The sequence below is a fragment of the Trichosurus vulpecula genome, chromosome 2, assembly GCF_011100635.1.
Source record: "Trichosurus vulpecula isolate mTriVul1 chromosome 2, mTriVul1.pri, whole genome shotgun sequence".
NCBI lineage: Eukaryota > Metazoa > Chordata > Mammalia > Diprotodontia > Phalangeridae > Trichosurus > Trichosurus vulpecula.
This window is the reverse complement of record NC_050574.1, coordinates 144,398,862-144,425,803: the sequence shown is the minus strand read 5'-3', so window position 1 is coordinate 144,425,803 and position 26,942 is coordinate 144,398,862. Positions and strand designations below refer to the sequence as shown.

The 26,942-nt window shown below is 39.3% G+C and overlaps 1 protein-coding gene across 1 annotated transcript in view; it reads right to left on the bottom strand.

Moving 5' to 3' along the window:
- The window catches only part of PDGFD (platelet derived growth factor D), a 324,582-nt gene that overhangs the window by 38,502 nt on the left and 259,138 nt on the right, over window positions 1-26,942 (bottom strand). The window contains exons 4-5 of the mRNA XM_036742726.1: window positions 15,711-15,773; window positions 10,527-10,725 (exon numbers count right to left, since the gene is read on the bottom strand). Coding sequence (XP_036598621.1) covers window positions 10,527-10,725; window positions 15,711-15,773 — 262 coding nt within the window. The remainder of the gene's footprint in view (window positions 1-10,526; window positions 10,726-15,710; window positions 15,774-26,942) is intronic.

Genomic DNA, 26,942 nt, shown 5'->3' with positions numbered 1-26,942 from the left:
GTTTTTAATATGCCACCTTCATATGTTCATTCATTCATTCAAAGCACTAAGTAGGTACTGAATACCTATTAGTATGCTAGGTACTCTGAAGGATTTTTTTTTTCAGGGAGAGTGATGTCTGGGCCTGCAATTTCACTGTTTTAAGTGAAGAAAATAGCAATGATCAGAAACCGTTTTGTATCTGAAAAGTCAAAAGCAGGACTTGAACTGGATGCTTCTTAAGTCTGAGACTGGCTTTCTTTCCACAGAGATGAATTAAGACATGGCCTCTGAACCCAGGAAGGTTATCTTCTAGAAGTATGATGTACATACAAGCATAATAAAAGGCAGAATATAATAAGTTGCATGAGAGAACTGTTATCAGGGTCTAGTGGAGAGAAAGAGATGACATATGTCTGGGGGTAAAGGGGAATCTTTATGGGAAAGGAAATGTTTTCAAGTGAGGCCTTCAAATATGTGTGGGATATCAAAAGACCTAGATAAGACAGAGGGCCTTCTAATTAGTGGAGCCGCACTCTAAGAAGCACAGAGATAGGAAAGTACATAGGGAACAGGGAATGGTCTAGTTTGGCTGAAAACCAGTCTATATGTAGCAGATGAGTAGGAGAAATTAAAGCCAGAAAAGTAGATAGGCTTAAGATTTGTTGGGATTCTGCTGATGCTAAGGTGGGGTAGAAGTTAAGGAGTTTAGTTGCAATTTAGCAGGTAACGGGGAAGCACTGAATATTTTTGATTAGGGGAATGATGTGATCAGAATTTTTATTTAAGATTACTCTGGTAGTAGTGTGTAGGACGAATGGAGAGGGTGAGATTCTAAGGTCCGTTAGGAAACTAATGCCATATTCTAAATAAAAGATAATGAAGGCCTGTACCTAGGTGGTTCTTCTAAATGCAGAGAAAAGGAGGCACATGTTTTATTTGATCTGTTTGAATAAATTTCTCAATTGGGGAAAAAAGAATGAAAAGAAAATACAGACACAAGGGAAGTTATAGGAGAACTGGACAAAACAGCCTCTTCAAAAAAAAATCTCCTTTCCTTCAGTCTCTCCCTTCTCCAGTCCATCATTCACACAGATGCTAAAACAATTCACAGGTCTGATTATGTTATTCCCCTGCTCAATAAATTTTAAGGGCTATAGAAAAAATACAAATAAAAAATCTAGAGAATAAAATACGAATTCTTTAGTTTGGTATTTAGACCTATAATCTGGTTCCAGCCTGCCTTTCCAGGCTTGTTTTATTTCCTGGAATCAAATGCAAGCTTCCTTTCATGTATTCGCTAAATTCCACCTAACTTTGCCCTCTTGCTGTTCCCAAATTCTATCCCCCACCATCTGCAACTTCCATTTTGCACAGGTTATCTCCCATGCCTGCCATGCACCCCTTCCTTACCTCTACTTCTTAGAATCCTTACATTCAAAGCTCAGCTCAAGTTCCACTTCCTATATTAGGCCTTTCCTCATACCCCCCTCTACTAGTGCCTGCCCACTGAAATTACACTGTGTTTGCTTTCTATATCTTTTGTGTATACTTATATGTGCAAGCTACTTAAGGGCAGAGGCTATTCCATTTTTGTTCTTGTGTCTTTAGTGCTTAATAAATGCTTGTTGATTGATCTATTAATGCCCCTACATTCCCCTCTGACTGGGTTCTTAGCTGTTTTCTAACATTGCTCCATCCCAGGCATGGAAATTCTGATATCCCTGCCTTGAATGTATTCAGTTTTATTCAATAAATGTTTATTAATTATCTACAAGATACAAGTCACTGTACGAGATGCTGAGAACAAAAAACCAAAACCAAAACCAAACTATTACACAGATAAATATTGTATCAACTGTTTTTCCTTCAAGGCAAACATCAGAAGATTGTTGTTGTGTGTCCTTCTTTCTCTAAGAGGGCAATGAAATCATCAGGGTGACTGGTGTTAAGTGAGGCAGAGCTGTACAAAGTCCTAAGGCCTCACTTGAAGAGAATATTAGTCAGGAATAAAAGTCAGGAAGGCCTGAGTTTGAATTCTGCCCCAGACACTTAATAGCTCTGTGACTCTGGGCAAATTAACCTCTCTCAGCCTCAGTTTCCTTATTTGCAAAATGGGACAACAATATCTAGCTCACAGATCAAGAGAAAATAATGAACAAATGAAATAAGATACGTAAAGCACTTTGCAAAATCTTAAAAACCTATATAAATGCTAGCTAGGATTATTGTTAATAATAATAGAAATAACAATAATGAAGATTTTCAGTTGTTCCCCATTGTTCTTCGAACAAAATACAAATTCTGGTGAGGCATTTCTGCCATACACAATCTGGCTCCAGTCTACCTTTCCTAATAATTTCCTACTGTTCTCACTCACATATTTATCATTTCAGCCAACTGGATTATTATGCATCCCCTGAAATCAGTATTTCATCTCTTGACTTCATGCCCTCACATTGTTCCCTATGCCTGAAATCTTCTTTTCCCCTCTATTTCTTGGAAGCTTTTTCCAAGGCTTACGTCAGGCATCTATCCTCTCTGAGGCAAAGCTTTTCCTCATCGCTCCAGTTGTCAGTGCTCCCTTCTGCCTCAAAGGGCCTTATATTTGTTTCTCTATTTACATCTTACAGTCTTTAGTAAAGCATAAACTCCCTGAGGGCAGGGACTATTTTACATTTTGTCTTTGGATCCTCAGAACTTAGCACAGTGCCATGTAGTTGGCCAATCAATAAGCATGTATTAAGTGCTTACTTTGTGCCAAGTACTGGGTTTAGCACAGTAAGGTTAATGGTGAATAAGATCTTCCCCATCCATCAATAGGCCTCATGTGCTGGCCATTAAGGGAAGTTTGCTTGCTTGCTTTTAGGAAGGCTTACACACCTTTTGTTGATTTCTAATTAGGCTGTGAGCCTATTAGCTGAAAGAGTATATATTCTGAGAGGTGAGTTTTTGCTTTGGGGGCTCATTTATGAGAAAGATGTGATTCTGTGGTTGAGACTCTGAGTGGCCATATGTTCAGACTCCTGACTGCTCAGAAGTAAAGGCTCTCTAGACTCAGTGGTGGATGTAAAGTATATAGTATTGCTTTGATTCAGGCAGTTAAGAGCCCTGTCTGATGGTCTTTATTTCTCTACTCTGTATTTTTTCTGTTTAATTAAAAAAGATTGTTGACCACCAAAACATTTGTCTTTCCTAGTACAGCAGAACCTGCCCTAGCAGCTGTCCTGGGCATGCCAGTGTGGTTGCCGTTACAAGCACTTGGGATACAAAGTCCCTACCTTCAAAGACCTTACATTCTAATAGAGGAGATAACATATAAATGACTAGGTACATATACAACATATAAAGATTATGTGAATGTAATTTGAAAAGGGAAGGCAAGAGCAGGTATGGGGATGGAAAAGGCCTCTGGAGGTGAGATAGAAGCTGTATCATGAAGTAAGCAAAGGAAACTAAGAGGCTGTCAGGGGGCAGAGTGTTCTGAATATAGGGGGCAAATGGCCAATGTCAAGGCAAATAGATGGGAGTTGTAGCATAGTGTGAAAGGACCAAAGTGCAGACCAGTTTAGGTGATCATAGAATTCATAGATGGGATCAAGGTGTAAGAAGAATAGAAGGGTAGGAAGGGGCCAGGTTATGAAGTGCTTTCAATGCAAAACAGAAGAATTTATATTTGATCTTTTGTTGTTGTTGTTTTGTGTTTTTGGAGGGGGGGAGGCAGGGCAATCAGGGTTAACTGACTTGTTCAAGGTCACACAGCTAGTAAGTACGCCAGATTTGAACTGAGGTCCTTCTGACTCCAGGGCCAGTGCTCTACTCACTGTGCCACCTAGCTGCCCCTATATTAGATCTTGAAGGTAATAGGCAGCCATTGCAGCTTGTCATGGAGGGGAGTGACATAGTCAGATTTATGAATTAGAAAAATCACCCTGGCAGCTGGGTGGATTGGAGTGGGGAGAGTTGAGGCAGGCAGATAATCAACCAACAAACATTTAATATAAAAAAAAACCGAAAACCTAATGTGTGTTAGGATCTGTGCTAAGCTCTGGGGATACAAAGAAGCAAAAGAAAATCCCTCCCCTCAAGGACCTTATAATCTAATGGGAGAGACATCATGCAAATAAATATATACAAAGCAAGCTATATACAGGATAAAGAGGAAAAAGTTAACAGAGGAAAGGCATTAGAATTAAAAGGGGTTGGAGAAGGCTCCAGTAAAAGATAGAACTTTAGTTGGGACTTAAAGGAAGCCAAACAGTTCAGCCAGAGGAGTGGAGGAGGGCTCCACTCATGCGGGACAGCCAGAGAAAACCAGTTAGATGCCTCTTGCAGTTGTCTAGTTAAGAGCAAATAAGGGCTTGAACAAAGGTGTTATACAAGAAGAGAGGGGATGAAAATGAGAGGTTATAAAGGTAGAAACAAAAAGATTTGGCCATGGATTGTACATGGTAGATTCTCAAATCTTTGTTATATTATAAGTTTACCCTCTCCTCTCCTTCCCTCCACTCTGTGCCTCTCCATGTTGGGCAACGTAGTGTCATGGAAAGAACACTGATACAATTTCAGAAAGAACTGGCCTCCGACACGTATTAGTTGTGGAATTGTTAGGAAACCACAGCCTCTCTGAGCCTCATTTTCTCCATCTGGAAATGGAGATGATAACCTACTTCGTAGGTCTGTGGAAATGATCAAATGAAATAAAATAATGCACACAATCTCAGTAACCTTAGTGATCTATAAATGTCCGCTTTTTCTGTTATTAACCCTATTTCTGGTTCTTTTTTATCCTCACTGAATACAAACGTGAAACTCTTTGATGTATGTATGTACTCTTGTTATTAAGGCAGAAAAATCAAGGCCCTTATTGCCAGTTTGAGTCTACAGGTGGTTCTGCGTCCCTGGAATGATAAACAACTAAATCAAGGGTATTTATATAAATTTGGAAACTGTAGGGCTTTGCCAGGATTAAATCAAATGGTGAAAATCTGCCTTCAGGCAATTCTAAACAAGAGATTAAGAGACAGAATGAAAGCCAACTAAAAGAGGGATTGTGTTTATATGGTCACAAACAACTAGGATGTCATCCTGACTTCTCTGGCAGGATCATCCCAGTAACGGAACATGTAGTTTCAGAGAAGGCTTTTATTTGAAATTCTCCCTTTGGACATGTACCAAAACTGAACCACTAGTTAGTTATTTGCCAATACTTGTCCGCAGAATCCATGCTAGGTATATCATGAGAATAATATTTTTTATGATCTGAAGAGGACCAGTAACATCTGAAAGATGGTTAAAAGCTCATATGTAATCCTTTTTTTGGGGAGGTGCATATCTTAAATCATTAATCGAAAGAGAAAAAGAAGAGATGAATAGATTAACATTTGGTTGTTGTTTAGTTATTTTCAGTCATGTCCAACTCTTCATGACCCCATTTGGGGTTTTCTTGGCAAAGATACACTGTTTGCCATTTGCTTCTTCAGCTCATTTTACAGGTGAGGAAAGTGAGGCAAACTGAGGTCCAGAGTCACACAGTTAGTATCATTTGAACTCAGGTCCACCTGACTCCAGGTCTGGTACCTAGCTGCCCAAATGAGATTAACATTACTTGTTATTATTACTCAGTAATTATTATTGAGTAAAATATTTATTAAAATTTAATTCTTTGATCAATGTCAACTTTTCAAAAATGTGTATGTACATACATATGTATATATTCTTTTCTATGGGAATGAATTATGGTCATTTCCATAGAGCAGAGATTGAAGGAATTAGGATTGTTTTGCCTGAAGAAGATTAGGTAGGGAAGTATGATTTAATGTATGTTCTTGTTGCCCAGTCATTTTTGTTGTGTCCAACTCTTTGTAACCCTATTTGGGGTTTTCTTGGCACAGATACTAGAGTGGTTTGCCATTTCCTTCTCTGGCTCATTTTATACGTGAAGAAACTGAGGCAAACAGGATTAAGTGACTTGCCCAGGGTCACAGGGCTAGTAAAGATCTGAGACTAGGTTTGAACTCAGGAAAATGAGTCTTCCTTATTCCAAGCCTGGTACTCTATGTACTGCACCATTTAGTTGCCTCTGATTTAATGGATATAGAAAACTATCAAATTAAAGAAGGAAGAAATAGGAGCAATGGGTAGAAGCAGAAAAGAGGCAAATTTAATCTTGGTAGAAGGAAATAAAAACAAACAAACATTCCAAAGCTGAATGAACTGCTGCATAACTCAGTGGAGGTCATTAAGCAAAGGGGGTGTGTGTGTGTGTGTGTGTGTGTGTGTGTGTGTGAGAGAGAGAGAGAGAGAGAGAGAGAGAGAGAGAGAGATTGAGAGAGAGAGAGAGAGAGAGAGAGAGAGATAGATAACCATTTATAGCATGCCTACCTATGTGGTGTTAGGTGCTTTACAAATATTATCATATTTGATTCTATCAACATCTATCAACATTCTATCCATCATCCTCACTCCATCACACATCTTCAGTCTCTCTCTGTTTACTGGCACCTTCCTCAATGCCTAAAAACATGTCCCATGTTTCCCCCATCCTCAAAAAACCTCACTGCCCTTTGTGGCTAAGCTCCTCAAAAAGACCATCTCTGATCTATGCCTCCATTTTCTCTCCTGTCACTCTCTTCTTCACCCCTTATAATCTAGCTTCTGACCTCATTATTACCTGAAAACTGCCGTCTCCAAAGTTACCAATGATTTCTTGATGGCCTTTTCTCAATCTTCCTTCTCTTCATCCTGTCTATTGCCTTTAACACTACTGAGCACCTTCTTCTCCTTGATACTTTCTTCTTCCTAGGTTTGGAGGATGCCACTTTCCTGGCTCTCCTCCTATCTGAGTGTTCCTTCTCAGTCTCCTTTCCTAGATCCTCATCCAGGTCAGAGTCTCTAACCATGGGTGTCCCACAAAGTTCTTTCCAGGCCCTCTCCCTGTACACTATTTCAAATGGTAATCTCATTAACTCCCAAGAATTTAATTACTGTTTTATGGTAACGATTCTTAAATTCACCTATCCTGCCCCAAACTCTCTGCTCAACTCCAATCTTGCATCTCCAACTTCAGACATCTTGACCTGGATGTCCATTAGATTTCTTAACTGTACAAAATCATAATCATTATCTTTCCCCTTAAACTCTCCTCTCCACCTACCTTTCTTATGACAATTGAAGGCAACACCATTCTCCCAGTCCCTCAGGTTTAGGATTTAGATGTCATCCTTGGGTCCTTACTATCTCTCACCCGTTATAGCCAATTTGTTGCCAAAGTCTGTCAATTTCACCTCTGTAACATCTCTCAAATATGTCCCCTTCTCTCCTCTGACACTGCCAACACTCTGGTCTAGACCCTCATCGTCTCATGCCTGTACTATTTTAACAGCCTGCTCTTGGGTCTGCTTACCTCAAGTCTCTCCTTACTCCAACCTATCCTCCATTTATCTGCCAAAGTGATTTTCCTAAAACATAGGTCTGATCACGTCATCCTGTTACTCAATAAACTCCAATAGCTCCCTATCACCTCTATGATCAAATGTAAAATCATCTACTTGGCATTCAATACCCTTCATAACCTAGCTGCCTCTTACTTTTCTAATCTTCTTACATCATGTCATGTACATTTTTGTTTGCATGCTGTCTCCTCCTTGAAGGTAAGAACTGTCTTTTGCCTCTTCTTATATCCTTAGCACTTAGCATAACTTGGCACATAGTTAGCACTTAATACATATTTATTGACTGACCATCTGAGCCTCTTTGTCAATGTGCCCTGCTGATGACTCAGTTTGATTTTACTCCTTTCTTCAGGAATCTGTGCTGTTTTCTGGTAGAAAAGCCCATTCACTGCCTTAGGGCTGTTGTATTTCCTCATACTACCAATTAGCTCTGAGCTCCTCCTTTTTCCAATCTCTGATCTAAAGTAGTAAACCCAGGCAAGAGTTGAAGTAAATAGTTACATTTATACTCCAAATGGCCAGAGTCTCAAAGGGCTACCTGAGGACAATCTTACGTTCTTAGGAATGCTGGATAGAAAGCATGGCACAGATGGCAGAAAGCTAGCCTTGGAATCAGGGATTCCTGATTCTGTTCCAGCTTGTACCTCTGATGCCTCCTGACCATGTGATCTTAGGCCAGTGATTGAATCTCAGTGCCCCTAAACAACTCTCTAAATTACCAAAGAGAGGCACAGAGTTTACAAAGTTTCCCCACACTCATGAAATTGCAAGGTTAGATCAAAAAAGGAAAAAAAATGTAACAATCCTACATATAACAGGAAACAATTTTCTCTTTTATCTAAATGCTCTCATTGTGTGACTATGACTCTTTTCAAAAAATTCCAGGCTCCGTATTGGGATCAAAGATAAACTCCTTTCTCTGTTGGATATTTAATCTCTTCACTGCCTGCCCCTTCCAACCTTTCAAGTCTTTTTACACTTGACACTATTCTTCATATGCTGTAATTTAGCCATACTAGTCTACCAGCTACTATGCTCATGGGACGCTCCAGCTCCCACTTCCAGCCCTTTGCACTCACTGTGCTCCATTCCCAGAAGGAACAAGTTTCACTCTTTGAAATGTCTGTTTTTCTTCAAGACCCAGCCCTAGAGCCCTCTTCTTCATGAAATACTTACCATTTCCTCCAGCTGCTAGGACACTAGCTCCTCAAACCTCTTTGCAGTCCTTCTACATCTTCTCTACATAGTTATATGTGCACACACTATCTTCTCCATTAGAATATAAGGCCCTTAAAGACAGAGACTCTTTCACCATATTCTTAGCATTAGCACTGTGCCTTAAATGTGATAATCTACTAATTATTCAATAAGTACTTATTAATTGATTATAAGTTCCAAGAGGACTTCTTTTGTAAATTTTCCATCTGTCCTGGTGCTTAGCAAGGGCCTCTGTATACAGCAGGTGCTTAACACGTTTTTGAATCACTGAATTGCTATGGATGTCAATCAGTCTCAATAGCATTCCTTTTCTAGAAGACTCTGGATGATAAGCCTTATGGATCCTAGAAAACAGAAAACAGAACCTAGGAATCCTTTATTGTTCCATGGGTGCTACTCATGCAGCGTTTTCCCATTAATATGAAAGGCAGCATAATACAGTGGAAGAATACTGGGTTTGGAGTCAAATGACCTGATTTCCAATCTTAACGCTATCTGCGTGACTTCGGGAAAGTCCTAATTTATAAAATGAAGGAGTTGGAGTAGATACCCACTAAGGTCCTTTTGAGTTCTAAATTGAATTTTCTGAGCTTTCACTCCTGACCTCAGTTTCCTCATCTATAAAACAAGACAGTTGTACTTATTGATCAATCAGGCCCATTTCATCTCTCTACCTACTGCCTTTGGAATTAAACCATCAAAGATATAGTCTAACATATAATGGTCTGAATTAAAAGGAGTGGACATTTTAAACTTGGGAGGTGCAGAGAAGGTTTTGTGTGTGTTATACCAAGAGGGAAATAATATGGGTAAAAATGAGACATGGGGGAGGATCTATCCTTGGGTCTATCATGGAGGCAGACAGCATAGTAGAGTGCAGTTGTCATGCAACAAAATTGATATTTATTTTAAAAGTGCACGTTCATCATCATTAATATACTAATGCTATTACCAGCTAAATCTTCATCTCTTTTCCCAAAGTCTTGAAAATCCAGTTATGCTCCTGTCTAAACAAAGGGACATAAGGTCACATAATATAACTGGGGGTAGCAATACGGTGATTCCTGGAATAATGGAGAAAACTCTGCTTGGAGACAAGAGATGCCTCTTCTTGTTACTAGCCTGTAGCTTGGTAATTTTGGGCAGGTCTTGGCCTCTCTGTATCTCACTTTTCTCATTTGTTCTTCCTGGACACTTCATCTCCTGACTCCATGCCTATCCACTGGCTATCCCTAATGTCTGGAGTACTGTCCCCTCACCTTCACCTTTTGGAGTTCCTGGCTTTCTTTAAGACTCAGCTCAAGCACCAATTCTACATAAAGCCTTTCCTGATTCCCTTCCCTTCTCTCCATACTCTCTAGGGTTCTCTCTCCCCAGACTACCTTATATTCACTTTGCATATATTTTCCTATACTTATATACATGAACATCCTACCACCCATATTATAATGTCAGATGTTTGAGGGCAAGTATTGTTTAACTTTTTATTTTGTCCTAAGCATTTCGCTCAGTGCTAGGCCCATAGTAGGCACTTAACAAATACCTGGTATTTCATTTATTGATCTGTAAAAAAAATGCCTGCTTGAAAGGAGGAGGTTGGAACAGATAATTTCTTGATACCCTTTGCAGCTTTTGGATTTATGACCAATCAAGAACTGACTTTGGTCTTTCCTGGGAATACTAACTTGTCCTTACATAAGCAACAGTGTTCAGACTAAAGACAGAAACTTTATTTTAAGTCTCTAAAGTATGATCATTCAACCAGGCAGCTAATTTGAGGTAATATAAGTGCAGTCTATTGCCATTAAAATAATCAACTCCTTATTAAGCAAATGAACAACCCTGGTAAAGAAATCCCAAATAATTATTTCTTACCTTTGGATTTCCTGTCATAGTAAGACCTGCCTCGATATTGAGGGGTATCCATATACAGATTCTCAAGATCTTCCTGCCAGGTTTCTGGATTAAAGTGCTTGAGCAGGTCTTCCACAGTGTCAAATCCAGCTACTGTCTGATCCAGAGCATCTGCTGTGAGCGTGGGATCGGTCACTGATGGAGAGTGATAGGATACCCCCTAAGAGTGACATACAACTCAGTGTACTCAGGGAAAAAAAATGCCACACCTATGAAACACAACAGTCATTTAGTAATGGTAATTTTTTTGAAATACTTGTTCAAAATGGGATGGGTGCACACAGAATTCCAGTGCTACCAGGCCATGCCACACTAAAAGGCAAGTGCCATTTCCCCACTCCAGTATCAAATAAAACCACATGATATGCACTTAATCAGTCTTTTGTAAATATAAAGTTAAAGAAAACCTTTCAAAAAGTGAAATCATCCTGTCCTTTCAACTTGTGACCAATTATAGTAATGCAATTGTACAGATGGAAATAACCAAATCATTTGGTATGTTTCTTTCATAAGGCTAATTTGATAATTAACCGTAAAGCTCATTCAAAATTCTTATGTGTCTTTGTTTCTCTAAGAACACACAAGGTACTGGTGATGAACCAACATGCTGATGCCCTACTTTGCCCATCTTTAGCCCTCTAGATATCACCACTGACCCTGTTCAGGGAGAAAGGGAAAAACAGCACCTTTTTTGGTGGGTCTTCAATTACTAAAGTGCTGTTTGAGCTAGTGCATATACACCTTGCCAAAGCTCACTGTTCAGGGAAGTCTATTTTCCTTCCCACAAGGCTAATTAGCAGCGGCATCAGCTCTCTTGATAAGGGTGGAAAAATCACATGGGAAGCTAATTAAAGGAACAGTGTTGTGATTTGCTAATGATCATGACTATCATTAAAACATCTTCAGGAAGATATGGAGTGACTCCAAAGGACAAGATAATGTTGGCCATCTAAAACAGAGGAGGTTTTCTGGTACCAAATACATTCCTGTTAAATTTCCAAAGGCTCCCTTCACTAACCCTTGTCCAATCCAGAGGCAAACAAACCTTGGCTCCAATGGCTATGTAAAAATTTATGACCCATTAAAGAGACATGGAGAGCATGGATCCTCAGCTGAGTTTCAAATGTGCTCAAAGGAACTGCCAAGCCAATACAATCCCCCCAAGGACAAATAGCTCCTATCATTAAGGAGAAAGAACATTATTAATTAAAATTAAATGAAAACCTGCCTCCCTCAAACAAAATTTCAATGACCTATGGGAGAAGCATCATATGTTACAAAGGGAGAGGCAGGAATGCCCATGTATACATTTATATTTTTAATTAACATTTTTATTCTTTTATTTTCTAAGTTCCTTCAAGTGAGATGGGAGTTTCCATTGCCACCATTAGAGGAATTGGTTGGGGTGCGGAGAGGGAGGCACGAACAATCACTTTGTTCAAATATTTGAAGGCATATTGTGTAAAGGAACAACTAGTCTTGTTCCATTGAGTACTAATGGACAGAACCAGCAGCAAAGGGTAGAAGTCAAAAAGAGGTAAATTTAGATTGATGTCAGGGGGAAAAGTATTTAGACTTGTCCAAATATTTAGAACATTTAGAGCTGTCCAAAAGTGGTATGGAATATCTAGAGGTGATGTAAAACCTACCCTTGGAAGTTTTTAAGCAGAGGCTGGATGACCATATTAGGTATGGGTGGGACTAGACAGTGCCTGAGGTCATCTCCACCTCTTCATGATTCTGTGATCTGAAAAAGTAGAGGGCAGGGAGATGCTTGCTGACTGGTGTTAGTTAATTATTTAGGCCAGACCTTAACTGGATGGAGGTGGCAGTGACTTTGAGCACTTTGGTCTGTATCTGACAGTATCATCATTATGTCATCATCACCTGGTTCCCCAAGATGTACAACTGGCTTGTTCAAATAGGAGTGTGGATATCCTCTATCCTGTATTCTTCTTTCTCATTTGGAGTCCACGGTTGAGATTCAGTAGGAGTAACTGCACCCCTTTCTTTGTTTATAGCTCTGTTCTGGTGGCTCCAAAGAGTTCTAACAATCTCTTTTCAGGGTTATATAGCATAGGGTAAAGTAAAGGATTAGCAGTCATCTCAAGAACTCGGGTTGAGTTAACCTGGATAATTGTGGAGTAACCACTTAATTTTTTATCCTTGGTTTAAACTAGTCCTGGATTAGACACACCTAAGGAGTAGCTCACTTTTCAGGAGATCAATGCTAACATTTTGTAGGTGATTGTGATTCTGTAGGCAATTTCTATCATTTGTTTATTCTTCTCACTAGCCATATTTGGAATTGTAATGTGGACATGGAAATGAGTGGAGTGAGGTCTATAGAGTCATGGTGAAATGAAGGCTGAAGTGATTACCTAATTTATTATAAACCACACAAGTGGTTAATTTTGATGATTGAATATAATGCAAAAAAATGAGCACTGAGTTAATTTGATGCCACAGTATCTATGTCTCCGATTAAGCAGATAATTTCCAATTTTTCATTTAATCTTTGTTGTGAAGTCTGAAGCACAGAAAAAGCAATGACCACTGAACCAAAGTGGGCACACAGCCATATGTAAAGGCTTAGGAAATGATTTTAGAATTGTAGCATTTTGAGTAGAGGAAAGAAGGAAGGAAAAAAGGAAAGAATACAATTTATTTCCTTTAGAAATATAAACAGAGATATCAAGCAACCAATAGAAAAGCTTGTGATTATTTGTCAAAAAGCAAAGGCAACATTATTTTTAATATGTTTCTAAAGACTGCTAGATTATGACTGCTAGATGTTTCTCATAATCAACAGCTAAGAGTACCTCCCTATCCCAGAAGGGTACCTGAGGCACAAGGCTGGGCTGTACAATCCAAATGAAAGCTAAATGTAAAATTCTTCCATAAGAATACGCATCTACTGGGTTCTTCCTTAAAGTACTCTCTAAGTTTGATCTAAATCAACTTAGTATATTAATGTGTCAAATGAATTTTAAAGATATTTGAATTATTTTAAACTTTTAAAACAAATTCTAAATACTAAATCAATATGAATAAAAACAAAGCAAGACATGCACCTATATTGCTTTATTTTCAAGACCTCTACAACCAGGACCTTATTTCTAGAAATTAACTGTGCCCCCAAGAGAAAGGTTTATGAAGAAAAGATGAGAGAACCTCTTTTGTCAGCTTGGGATCTTATCTCAGACTGAGATCCAACCTAGCAGTACTCACACTGGATACAGGCTTAGACAACCTCCAAATCTTTCACAAGATACAGTTTTACTCTTATACCTAGATTCCTGGGAAGATGAAGAGAATCTCTTCATGGAGCCTAGTTCTATCCTAACTCTCTTTAATGTTTAGAAAATGCTGTACAAGAGGACTCTGAATTGTTAAGTAGTAATAATCCCAGAGGCCCATATAGACCATCTAGAGCTTATTAGACCAAAAAGTTAAATGGAAGCTCTCCCTGGTGCTGCAAGTGTCCCAGCTCAATTTTATCATACTTGCTCAGTATCACACTACCTCTAGGATGCATCATTTTGCTTCCTGCTTACTCTTGTTCTACTAGTCACAGGACATGGGATGATTCTAGTGTATCAAATTTACTTTCCTGCCTATGTAATTGTCAGCCTGCTTCCATCCCTTTAGAGCCCTCCAGAACCCACAGTTAGGGTCAGTTAATGTTCATCTGCATTCTCAGATCTACTTCAAGCTCTGGGGCCAAGGGGGACTTTAGATGGAGGAAAAATAATCTGGTCCTTGGGTCTACAGATTGGGAATTAAGCATCAAATCAGTCTTGCAATTGGTCATACTCTGACTTCATCATCCAGTTTTAACAGCTGGGTTCTTGTCTTGTTCCAAACATTCTTTACCACACAGTTCCCTGACACCATCCTTCAAAAGCGTGCCAGGTCACTCAGCGAATCACACCATTAGATCTCTAATGCAAACTGTACATTTATCTGGATTTCATCATCGAGCCTGTTGCTGAGCTTTGTCTGAGTACACATCCAACCTTGGTGGAGAGACTAAGGACACTCACTTCAGGGGCTGACCATTCTCCTGCTGACTGAGCTCCAGTACTAGCAGCCTGGTTCTGTGCTCCTATTGTCGTTTCTTGCTGAGTTTAGCCTGCCTAACTCAGCCTTCTGCCTAGCCCTGTACTACTGTCTATATGGACTACAGCCTCCTAGTTTCTATGTTCATAACACAGAAAATTTCAGAATAGTAAAATTAAATTTCTCAAATTCATTATCATGAATTAGACTCAAGTGCCTATTCTCTGTCACTGACCTAGGAGCTGCCCCAAGTAAATGAAAGGATCACAGCCTACATCTTTCTAAAAACTTCTGCTGCACAAAGTATGATGGGGAAGATTCTTGAAATAGTAAATGTCACCAAGTCATCTGTCATCAATTCCATACATGTCCAGAATCATGGGCATCATTGGCCTTTGACATTTTTTTAATCAACTACTTCCAAGTATTACAAGTAAGGCTGTTTGGAGACATAAGTGTATGCTTTCAGTACTGGACATATAAGGAGACAGAAGACTAAGATAGTGCTAAATTTGGAGGATAAGAAAGGTGGCATAATACATATTACAACAGGGTAACCTACTATACTAGGATACCATGTGCTAAGTTGTGTTCCATTTCTCTGTCATATGAAAAAATGCTTAATTTTCAGTTAAGTTATCCTACTACAAATATTTGGATTTTTTTAAGTCTAAGAAAAAACCCCTTATAACTGTATGAAGGTTAAGAATTTTGCTTGGCTTTCTAAAAATTATTGCAAAATTTCCCATCTGAGCATGGACCATATAACTGTATTTTGATATATCTGGAGAGTTCTTTTGTTGGCAGGTTCTACTTTGAAACTGACAAATACTTTGCCATTGGCCATCACATGCTCTTAAAAAGGCTGCTAGCATTTCTTAAAACGTTTCTGAAAAAAAAAAGAAAAAAAAATGACTCTGGTCACAAGCCAACATAACTGGGATGATATGGGAGAATATATCCTGCTTCATACTCTGGCTTTTGGTTAAACCAGGATTACTTCTTGCAGCTGAAGCTGTATGGGAATTGACCTCGGCCATTCCATCAATTTCTTACCCTGAAGCCCAGTAATGAAATACTTACTGAGAGGGAGCTTGTGACTGACTCCCAGTTGGTCTCTGAGGCTGCTGGGGGTTGGAAATCATCCTAGGAGGCAAAGAAACGCCCATATAAGTCAGTCAAGGCTGTGCTTAATTCATTCTATCATGTTTCAACACAATTCAATCTTTGGAAACTTCTTCCAATTAAGTGATAATAAGAGTAGAGGTTTTTCATTCTTGCATAACATTATCAGTTGCCTTTCAAAGATTTTCTCTAGGTCTCTTACAAGGGCAAGATTAACAGGCAGATAGCCAAAGTACCAGTTAGTGCATCACAGAGAACTGAAGACTGCTTCTTATGGATAGTCTGACCCTTTATGCCTCTTTGTTAATATCTTAAACAAGAAACTGCTGGACCCAACTGTATAAAGAGGTGCCAGCTGGAGACCAAGTTGGACAGAGAATAAATTCAATAATGAACTATGAGGAGCAACACTGGAACCAAGAAGGCTGAAATACTCCAGCATATGATTAGCAATGAGGCTAAGACATCATGGTGTAGATTAAAAAAAGCAGGGGATGGTAGTGGGAGGACTTGTGTTCTATTTCTAGTTCTGCCATTATCTAGTTATAGGACTTTGGGCGACTCATTACGTGACATTTAAGTCAACAAGCTTTTATTTTGTGCCTACTATTTGCCAGGTACTGTGATAAGAACTGGGAGTACAAAGACAAAAATAGAACTATCCCTGTCCTCAAGGAGCTTTACATTGCCATAAATCATTCTGGGGTTCAGATTTAAAAAAATCTATAAAGAGGTAAAGGGAGGTTCGACTATGTACTCCATCAAATCCCTTCCAGTCTTGACAGTCTTTGATTCTAAGAAATTGGTTGGAAGATCAAGGAGCAAAGGGTAGAACAGAAAGATGTTTTATAGTTATTTTGTCCAGGGCTTAACTTGAAAAGTTTGTGATCATAAAAAGACATCTGACCAAGAATATATGTCTTTATGAAGCATACTTCTCTCAAGATATAAGGACTTTTATGGGAAGGTATTCCAATTCTAACTACTTTTTCAGTAACTACTGGTATCTGGAAGTGACCACTTCTACATGTCAAAGGCGGCTTACTGAAAGTGACCACTTCTACATGTCAAAGGTGGCTTACTGACTTCTTCCACAAAATCAATAACATGGTATTTCCCTCCTGCCTGATCAGGAAGTTAGAGAAATTCTGGAGAAATCCCATGAAAAGATAAACAGTTTGTTTACATAAATGACCAGCAGTATGGTGTAATGGATAGAGAACTGTTGTCAAAGCAAAGACCTGTGTTGAAGTTCTACATTTGAGACATTTTGGCTCGGTAACCCTGGGCAAATCACTTAATCCTTCAGTGATCTGAAAATCTCTCCATAATTTTCCAAGAAGATGTCAGTCAGCTTTGGTAGAGGAAGTATCTATGCTAATGAAACCTCTGTCAATAAAAAAGTATTTAATCACATGGTAAGTGTTAGCCTACTTCAATAATTTGAAGATATCATGAGGAGATATTTGTTAAGTGCTAAAGGGGTTCCTGTATAAATAATCCCATTCTTGGGAAAGAGAAAAGGGGAGAGTTGAACTCATGACGCTATTCTGGAATTTTAAAAAAGTTGGTTTCTGGTCATTGTTTATTAATCACTGAATGTGAACATTGTTATGAGCCCTTAAGAAAGATTTTTTTAAGTAATATAAATATGGTCTCTACCCTTATGGAAGTTATGGTAGGTAAAGACAGGATACACAAGATCATTGAATCAATCATTCAACTAGCATTTATTAAGCTTCTCCCCTGTGCCAGGTGTGTTAAGTGATGGGGCCACAAAGAAAGGCAAAACCAGGACCTGCTCTAAAGGAGCTCACAGGTTAATAGGGAGGGAAGAAGACAACACACAAACAAGATCTATACAGGTTAAAAAAGCCAAGGGGAGTGTCTGAGAGAAGCACTAAGATTAAGAAGGACTGGGAAAGGCTTCTTGCAGAAGGTGGGACATTAATTGAGGCTTGAAAGAAGCAAGGAGAGGTAGGAAATAGAGATGAGAAGAGAGCGTATTCTAGGTATGGGGGATAGCCAGTGAAAATGCTATGAGTCAAGAATCAGTGAACCAGGTTCTGCTACTTATCACCTATGACAAATCACTTCCTTTTTGTGGACCTTGCTTTCTTCATCTATAAAATAAAGGACTGGACTAGGTGACCTTGAAGGTCTCTTCTAGCCCTTGGAACAATATCTGTATAGAAGATGTACAAAAAGGAATAAGCCATTGTAACTGAACTGTCTCCAAAGTGCTGAAGAGATACAGGAGCTAATGGAGTGAGCGGGTTGGGGAAAATCTCAAGGAGTAAAATTTTGAAAAGGGTTTTTTTTTTTTTTGACTAGCGCCCCAGAAGTTGTTGGTGTTGGTAGGGAAACATGAGCATTCCAGGTGTGGAGAATGCAATGATGGATCACAGAATCTTGGGGGAAGGGATCCGTAGATCAACCAGGGGCTAGATCAGGGGTGGGGAACCTGTGGCCTTGAGGCCACATGTGGTTTTCTAGGTCCTCAAGTATGGCTGTTTGACTGAATCCAAACCTCAGTCTTAGGATCAAGAGGGACACATGTGGCCTCGAGGCTACAGGTTCCCCACTCCTGGGTCAGATTCTAGTCCAATTTTCTCCATAGACATAAAGGAACTCTGGCCAAGAATCATTAAAGGATTTGTCCAAGGTTCCACACCGAGTTAGAAGCAGAGCTTGGACTCAGACTCAGATGTCCACTAGTTTTTGATTACTTTCTATTCTCTAAGGTCCTACTAGTTCTAAAATTCTGAGAGCAAAGCAGTTGGGGTTCTCATGACCTTAATGACTGGGTTATTCAATTCAGACTAGTATTAAAAATCTTTTTTTGCCTAGTCTAAGTCATTATTTGAAAAAATCTAGACCGTTAATATTGTTATGCTAGTAAAAACAAGTTAGTGTTCTGGCACACCCCAGCCCCCTATTTTTTCCATACTTTCATTATTTGAAGTCTCCTTTGGAAATGACACAAATCCTGTGTGATCTCTTCCTATGAGAAGCCCACTTAAACTTTGCCAGGTAGTGCTGTCTACTGCTTACCACACCTTGAAAGACTGGTAAACTATTTTAATCACATGAAATTGAAAAGATGGTCTCATTCTTCTGGAGGTGGAGAGGATGAATTTTAGTGGAGTTATCATTTTCTCTTTGCCTTTGATGCTTCATTGTGGCAAGGAGAAGTCCCTGGGTTTTTGAAATAGAGTGCAAATTCTGCCAGTTCCTCCCATACTGGAAAGACTTTGAGCATTGGCCTCAGTGACAAGTATCTGAAAACCTGCCTACAGGGAGTCTTATGACCAGAGGGCTTACCACTAAGGAATGCATTTTCTTGACTGTCTTGGTGGAGGGACTTTCTGTCTCTGAAGACAAAATCACAGCTCCTTGATGTATTGGAGGTGTCAGGCTGTAAATGTGTTGGCCTGGGAGTCAGGAAGAACAGAGTCAGAATTCTGACTCAAATACTTATATTATGACCCAAAGCAAGTCATTCAGCTGTACTTAGCCTCAGTCTTTTCATCTGTAAAATAGGGCTTAAAATAGCACTTTCCTTACAGGGCTACTGCGAATATTAAATGAGGTAATATGTGTAAACTGCTTTGTAAACTTTAAAGTGATATATGTTAGCTATCATCATCATCATCATATAACAACCCTTTGCCAATGTCTCAAATGCAGCACAGAGGATCATGTTTTACAAATTCCTATTAAATTAATTTTTGTTAAAATGATCTCCTATGTATGTATGATAGCTTTATCTATGACTACACATCTCAAAACATGGTACCATAAATGTTTAAATAATAATGAAATCACCTTTGTTCTTCATATCTTGAAATTGACAACCAGCTTTAGGGTATTCTGTAAAAATAATCTTTTATTTTGAGGCAGAAGAATTTTTGAATGGATCATGAGCTTTAACAAAGAAATGAGAAGCTGCTTTTGATGTCTTAAATATCAAACACTTAAAAGCTGGATTTCTTCATAAAATCTGTATACTTAAACTGACTGTGTAAGGAAGAGATACGGAGAGAAGAGGAAGAAAATAATCTCTATTCAAATGATAGGAGCTAGTTTGAAGTGTCTTAGCAGTTTTCTTTAATAAGTTAACATTCTTCCCCACCTTCCTTCATCCCTAAGATTAAAGGCAACCTTCCTGTTTCATTCTTCCCTCCTGCCAAAGTACACAGTGCAGAATTGGAGGGGAGAGATGAGAATTCTGTGACATTCACATTCAGCTCTACTTGAAGCATGGACACTTTACAACATGAAATTTAGACATTTTTTAAAGCAGTCATGAAAATAAACAGTGAGCCAGCAGCCCAGAACCAAATAGGAAACTTCTGAAGATAAACTTGGTTAGCTCTCCCTCTATCAATTTTCCTCTCCTATGAGTCCCCCAACTCCAAAATTCTAACAAATCACCGCCATCAAAAAGTCAATAAAATAACTACAGTCTTACTTGCAAAGACAACTTAGGAGGATATAATAATAAAGGCATATGAAGCAGCTAGGTGGCACAGTGGGTAGGGTGCTGGGCCTGTAGTTGGGAAGATCTGAATTCAAATCTAGCCTCAGTCACTTACTAGCTGTTTGACCTGGGCAAGTCACTTAACCTCCGTTTGCCACTGGAGAAGGAAATTGCAAACCCCTCCAGTATCTTTGCTGAGAAAACCCCTCAGATTGCTGCCAATCAGAATCAAAGGCTTCAGAAGAGAAATTCAGATTTGGTAAGTTACAAAAACAAAACAAAACAAAACAAAACAAAACCGTAGGACAGCTGGTAGCACAGCAGATAGAACACTGGGCTGGGAGCCATGAAGACTCATCTTCCGGAGTCCAAGTCTGGCCTCAGACACTTACTAGCTGTGTGAACCTGGGAAAGTCACTTAACCCTGTTTGCCTCAGTTTCCTCATTTGTAAAATGAGCCAAAAAAGGAAATGACAAATCACTCCATTATCTTTGCCAAGAAAATTCCAAATGGGGTCACAAAGAATTGAACATGACTGAACAACAAAATGTGGAACTTTTATGGTTCTGCCCCATTCAGGTAACCTTGTAAAGTTATTATTGAAAACTGCTGCAAGGCTATCAGAGAGGTTTCATAGGATCATAAACATAGAGCTAGAAAGGTCTTTGGAAAACATGTAGTCCACCCCCTGCCCATTTTGCAACTGAGAAACTGGGGCCCAGAAAAGGTAAGTGACTTTCCTAAGGTCAAACAGGTGGTAAACAGCAGAGATGAGATCCAAATCCAGGTCCTCTGACTCCCAAACCAGCACTCCTTCCACCACACTATGCATCCCTCTTTTCTAAGGAATGGCATAAAAGGCTTGTAAAATCAGGTTTTGCCATCAGCTGGCAGGAGGTTTCTGCGATCATTTCTCGAGTGAGTTCTACCCTCCTACCCTTTCTTCTTTCCATTTTGAAGCTGTAAATCCCTTGATATTTCTTGCTTGCTACTAGTCCCCCTTCCAACATCCCACAGAGAAGAAAGGCAGTGTAGCTCCTTATTGCTACAAGCTAACAAATGCACAATATGTCATCTTCAATGGGGAAAGAGCACACATTAAATTATCAGAGGAGTCTACAATGAGTGCTCAAAATTACTTCTCTTCACTCTCACTTGCTACTCAAGATGCACAACCTAGACTTCGAGTCTTCCGAGATGGTTGATGGCAGCCAACATCCCAAACAGCTGAGATGATTAGGCATACCACCTGTTCCTCAGATCTCACTGCAAGTGGCTTGTTCACTTTTTTTCCTTGATGATTATGCTGCATTTGAATAGATGAGCTATAAACTATTCATTGCTAGAGGGACATATCCCACCTTCACTTAGGGTAAAGCAGCTGCAGTCACTGTGTCTTTTCAAAGAACTTCCATCCAAAACATTCTTTAATTTATCAAAGGTGACTTCTCTTTTCACAAGCTTTAAAAGGCATTTGTCAAAGTATTTCCTCCCATCCCCAAAACTCATTTTTCTCCATATTGTTTTATCATAATTTGAAGAGGCAAAAATTAAATTCTTTTTCCTAATTATACTTCTGTTGAGCTGTGCCTTCATTTCTTTGGAAATTTCAACTAGCCCAAAAGCATTAGTCAGGATTAAGAAGAAAAATAATAAATGTTTAGTGATAATATTGTCAACATTCATTTAATTGTTTAAGAAATATTTATGATGTATCTGCTATATTTAAGCCACTTTATTGAGACCAATGGGTATCTTTTTGTTGAGGAAAATGCTTGGGGTCCATGCCCTGGGAATGCTTATGGCAAAACTGCTTTATAATGAGGTGCTTTTGGTGCCTCAGTAACTATATCTACTTGGATCAGGTCTAAGACATAATTACCTTATATAAAATCCTGCTCCACAGCAGATAATGCCATAGTTTCCAGTACATATATAGACAGAAGAAATGAAAAAAAGGCAGGGGGGGGGAAGGAAGAGGGTAACATTTAGGATCTAGCAAACACTGAAAACTTGCTGCCAATATATCCCCAGTAGTTATTTCCCATGCTCATCACTAAACTGGCTCAGGTTCAAGCAACATGGATAAAAGCCTTGGCAGCAACATAACTGCTGTTGGCAAGCAGAGTAAACCCTAAAACACTATGGGTCCAAGAGTTGATCATTAATAAAGAAGATCACAGAATATCTTTCAAAATTATAGGTTAAAATGTTTAAAGTGTATAAAATACAGTCCCCAGACTTCTGAGGAACTTTAGAAACAGAAAGCCCCAGCCCAGGGGCCAAAGACTTCACTTTTTGTCTTAGTGCCCCATTTGTAGCCATGTGACCTCTAGCCAAGTGCCAACCTCCCTGAGACTTGGTTCCTTAATTTTTAAAATGGTCAATAGTTGTATCTAATATCTATCCTGACTACTTCAGAGGATCAGAAGCTCATGGATTCAGAGATGGAAGGGACTTAGAGGCCAGTAAGTCTATCTCCCTCACTTTACAGATGAGAAAACTGAGGCATACTGTTTGCTCGGCATCATATAACAAGTAAGTGTGTGAGACAAGATTGGAAATCAGGGCTTCATAACTCTGGGTCCAGTGACTATCTATTACACTATGTTGCTTTTTTGTGAGAGGGTGAGTCAGTCAAAGGAGATTATGTATGTATATATATATATATATATATATATATATATATACACACACATATATATATCAAACTGCTTTGTGAACTATACATATTTAAGACATCATTGTCCAATCTGAGAATCTAATTTAATTCAGTTCAACAATAGTATTAGACATCTTCTATGAGGGCGAGGTATTATGCAAGACTATCATAAACAAAGATAGAGAATGCAAAGAGTCCTGTCCACAAGAAACTTAGGTTATGCTGTGGGGATACAAGATGTACCTCTAGTGTCTCCCCTCTGTATGTGATCCATTCTCTACTTAGTTATCAAAGCGATCTATCTAAAGTGTAAATCTGACTATATCAAACTCTATTTAATTAGTGGCAGTGGCCTTCTATTAATTCCATAATAAAATATAACATACTCTTTTTGGCTTTTATAGCCTTTTATATCCAGTCCTGCTGCTGCCTCCCACCCCCACCCCCCTCCCCCACCCAGCCTTCATTCACTAAACTCACACTCCCTATACTCTGATTTACGCTGGCAGACCAGCTGTTCCTCAAACAACCCTTTCCACCTCCCTATTCTGTGAATTTTCTTTTTTAATTTATAGAATAAAACAAGCATTTCCACAACACAGTACAATAAAAAAGATGATTGCACATGAAATGGCAAATCTACTATATACAACTTGCTATTCCTTTCAAACATACAACAAAATTGTCCAGCATTTTCACTGGCTGAACACAGTGTCTGGGATTCTCTCCTTCCTCATCTCCATCTCCTGTCTTCCCTGGCTTCCTTCAAGTCTGAGCTAAAATCCCACCTTCTACCGGAAGCCTTTCATAGCCTCCTTTGATGATAGTGTCTTTCCTCCATGATTATCTTACTCCTTCCACTTTCAGTCTGCTGTCCTGCCTAGTTTCAACTCCACAGAACAGGGTGCCCCTCCCAGGATAAGCTCCTCACTTCTCTACTCACCACCAATGCTGCTAACTCAAGGCTTGATTGGCCCCAGCTCCTTCAGCCCCCTCCCTCTCTGTCTGGAGGGATCAAGGGTGGAATTCCACACTCCCCCTGACCTCCTCCTTGGTTGTTGTTATTGTTCAGTTGTTTCAGTCATGTCCATCTCTTCATGACTTCATTTGAAGTTTTCTTTGCAAAGATACTGGAGTGGTTTGCCATTTCCTTTTCCAGCTCATATTACAGATGAGGAAACTGAGATAAACAGGGTTAAGTGACTTGCCCAGGGTCACACAGTTAGTATGTGTCTAAGGCCAGATTTAAACTCAGGAAAATGAGTCTTCCTGAATCCAGGCCTGGTTGTCTATCCACTGCAACACCTAGCTGCCTTTGAAGGGGGCAGAACTTGGATTTCTCAGATCATTCCACTTTTCCTCTGTTACCTGCCTGGTTTTAACTCCATGGAGCAAAAGCAAGATGCCCCTCCACACCAGCTATACCCTGTTTCCCCACCCTTTCTTGCTCTCCTGCCTATTGTCTTTTAATTAATTGTATCCCCAGTTATGCATAGCACAGTGCCTGGCACATCATGCTTAATAAATGTTTATTTAATTATATCCAGTTTATACTGCATCCATCTTGTTTGTACATAATTGTTTCCATATTGTCTCGTCTGTTAGACTGTGAGCTCGTTGAAAGCAGGGACTGCTTCTGCCTTTCTTTGCATTCCCAGAGCTTAGGACACTGCCTGGCACGAAGCAGGTACTTAATAAATACTTCTTGATGATCTGACATTTTCACTGTACACTAATTGACTCCAAATCCCCCTAAAAGTGTGTCCAGAAAAGACCTAGACATTCATTGATCAATGTGGCCTCTGAACATAATGTACATTTGTTAATGCTACTTAGGATGATCCCAGAGGCTGGATTTGGAAGGCTTACCAAAAGCATTCAATAAATACAGTGAGAAATGCTACACATGCTCAAGCAGAAAGGATGCAGTAGTTTACATCTGAGGGCCTCCAAGTGGTATTTTAAAATCACACCAAACCCAAGCAAGCCTCATGCGTCCGTATTCAAGGGAAATCTAGAAACTTTTATTTCTTCCTTTTATTCCCCCTCACAACAATTTGAGCATTTTCATTTCATCTAAGCCTAAAATAATACACCCTAAATGTACAGAAAGTGCTTCAGAATTTTTTCAAAGCAGCTTCATATTTATAACCTCATTTGTTCTTACAAGTACTGAGAGATGTAGCATATAGCAGATATAAAAGTAACAAGGGTAACTCAAACAGAAAACTTCCTGAATTTGAAAATGTTCACTTTCACTGCCATCATGCAGAACTTCAGGAGAGGAGGATCTCCTCTTTATGGCGTTTGAGACAAAACCTTCCTCTTCCCCTTCCCTCCAGCATCTGTCTATAGTAAATATCCATAACTAGGCATCTAACCAACTTTTTTTTTAGTGGGGGGATCTTCAGGTACAAACCATCTACCTGTCATTAAATCATAGGTGCCCTGTGCAGTATAGACTGTATCTGTTCCCCCACCTAGCCAAGGTACTTTGCTTCTCGATTCCACTTGTGTCTATCTTCAGGCCATACTACTTTGAACTTAAAACACTGCATTGAGAATTTTAGCACTGAAAGGGAGACTTATAGGTCTTCAAGTAGAATTTTCTTATTTTATGGGTAAAGTCCAAGGAGGTGGAAAAAGAAATCACAAATGATCGTAATTCTAGAATTTGAAGGGAGCTCAAGTAATAGCTACCTAATTTGGGATAGCTTCTGCAGATACCTAGGGAAGCCACCAACTTTGCCTCTGTTTGAGTATCTTCAGTGAGAGGGAATTATTTTGAGCAGAAATCTAGTTCTTCCATTCATTGTCCCTAGTTTCATCCTCCAGAACTAAGAAAAACAATTATAAACCCTTTTCCAGGTGACAGCCCTTTAAATACTTGAAGAGAGCCACCATGTCCTTCCTTTCTCTAAACATTTCCATTTCCTCTAACCAGCAGACATATTGCATGGACTCCTTCCCTCACCATCTTGATCACATTCACCTTAATTGTCTCTAATTAATCCATGTCCTTCCTAAAATGTGGTATACAGATAGAGCTGACCACAAGATTCCAATGCAAAATACAACAGAATTATACCCTCTCTCTTTCTGGATGTTATCCATCTATAAATGAAACCTGAGAGCACATCAGCTTTCTTGATAGTCACATCATATTACTTGACTCACAGTGAGCTTATATAGTCAAAGGTCTTTTTCATATTAACTATTGTCAGCTCACAGCTCTTTTCATTCCATACCTATAGAGATTTTTTGTTTGTTTTACTCCAAATGCATGACTTTATTACTATTACATTTCATCATACTAGATTTGGCTGTCAAGATATTTTTTGATCTTGGTTCTGTCATTCAAAAGCTACCTCTGGTGGCTGTATGTTATCTGTAGAATGTGACATCTTTGCCTTCATTCAAGGCGTTAGTAAAAACATCGAATAGAATGAGGCAAAGAACACCCTTTTGGTGTTCCACTAGAGACCTCTCTTGAAGCATCAGTCAATATTTATTAAGTACGTGTTATGTGCTAGGTACTATGCTATTTGGGAAATATAAGAAAGGCAAAATAATCCCTGCTCTCAAGGACCTCAAAGTTTAATGATGGAAACGACAGGATGAACTGGAAATAATCGACAGAGGTAAGGGACTAGCATTAAGAGGGATCAGAAAAGGCTTTCCATAAGAAAATAAGATTTTAGCTAGAACTTGACAGAAACCTGGGAAGACCTGAGGCAGAGATAAGGAGGGAGAGCAGTAAAGGAGACAGCCAGTAAAAATGCCAAGAGTCAGGATATGTGGTATCTTGTTTGAGGAATGGCAAGGAGGCCAATGTTACTGGATGGCAGAGTATGTGGGGGTGTCATGTAAGGGATAAAAAAGGCTAGAAAGGTAGGAGGGGGCCAGGTTATGAATAGTTTTGAACTCTAACAGAGGATTTTATATTTGATCCTGGAGCTGATAGAAGCCATTGGAGTTTGTTGAATGAGTCCAGAAGCGTGGTTAGATATGTACTTTATGAAGATCACTTTGACAGCCCAGTGG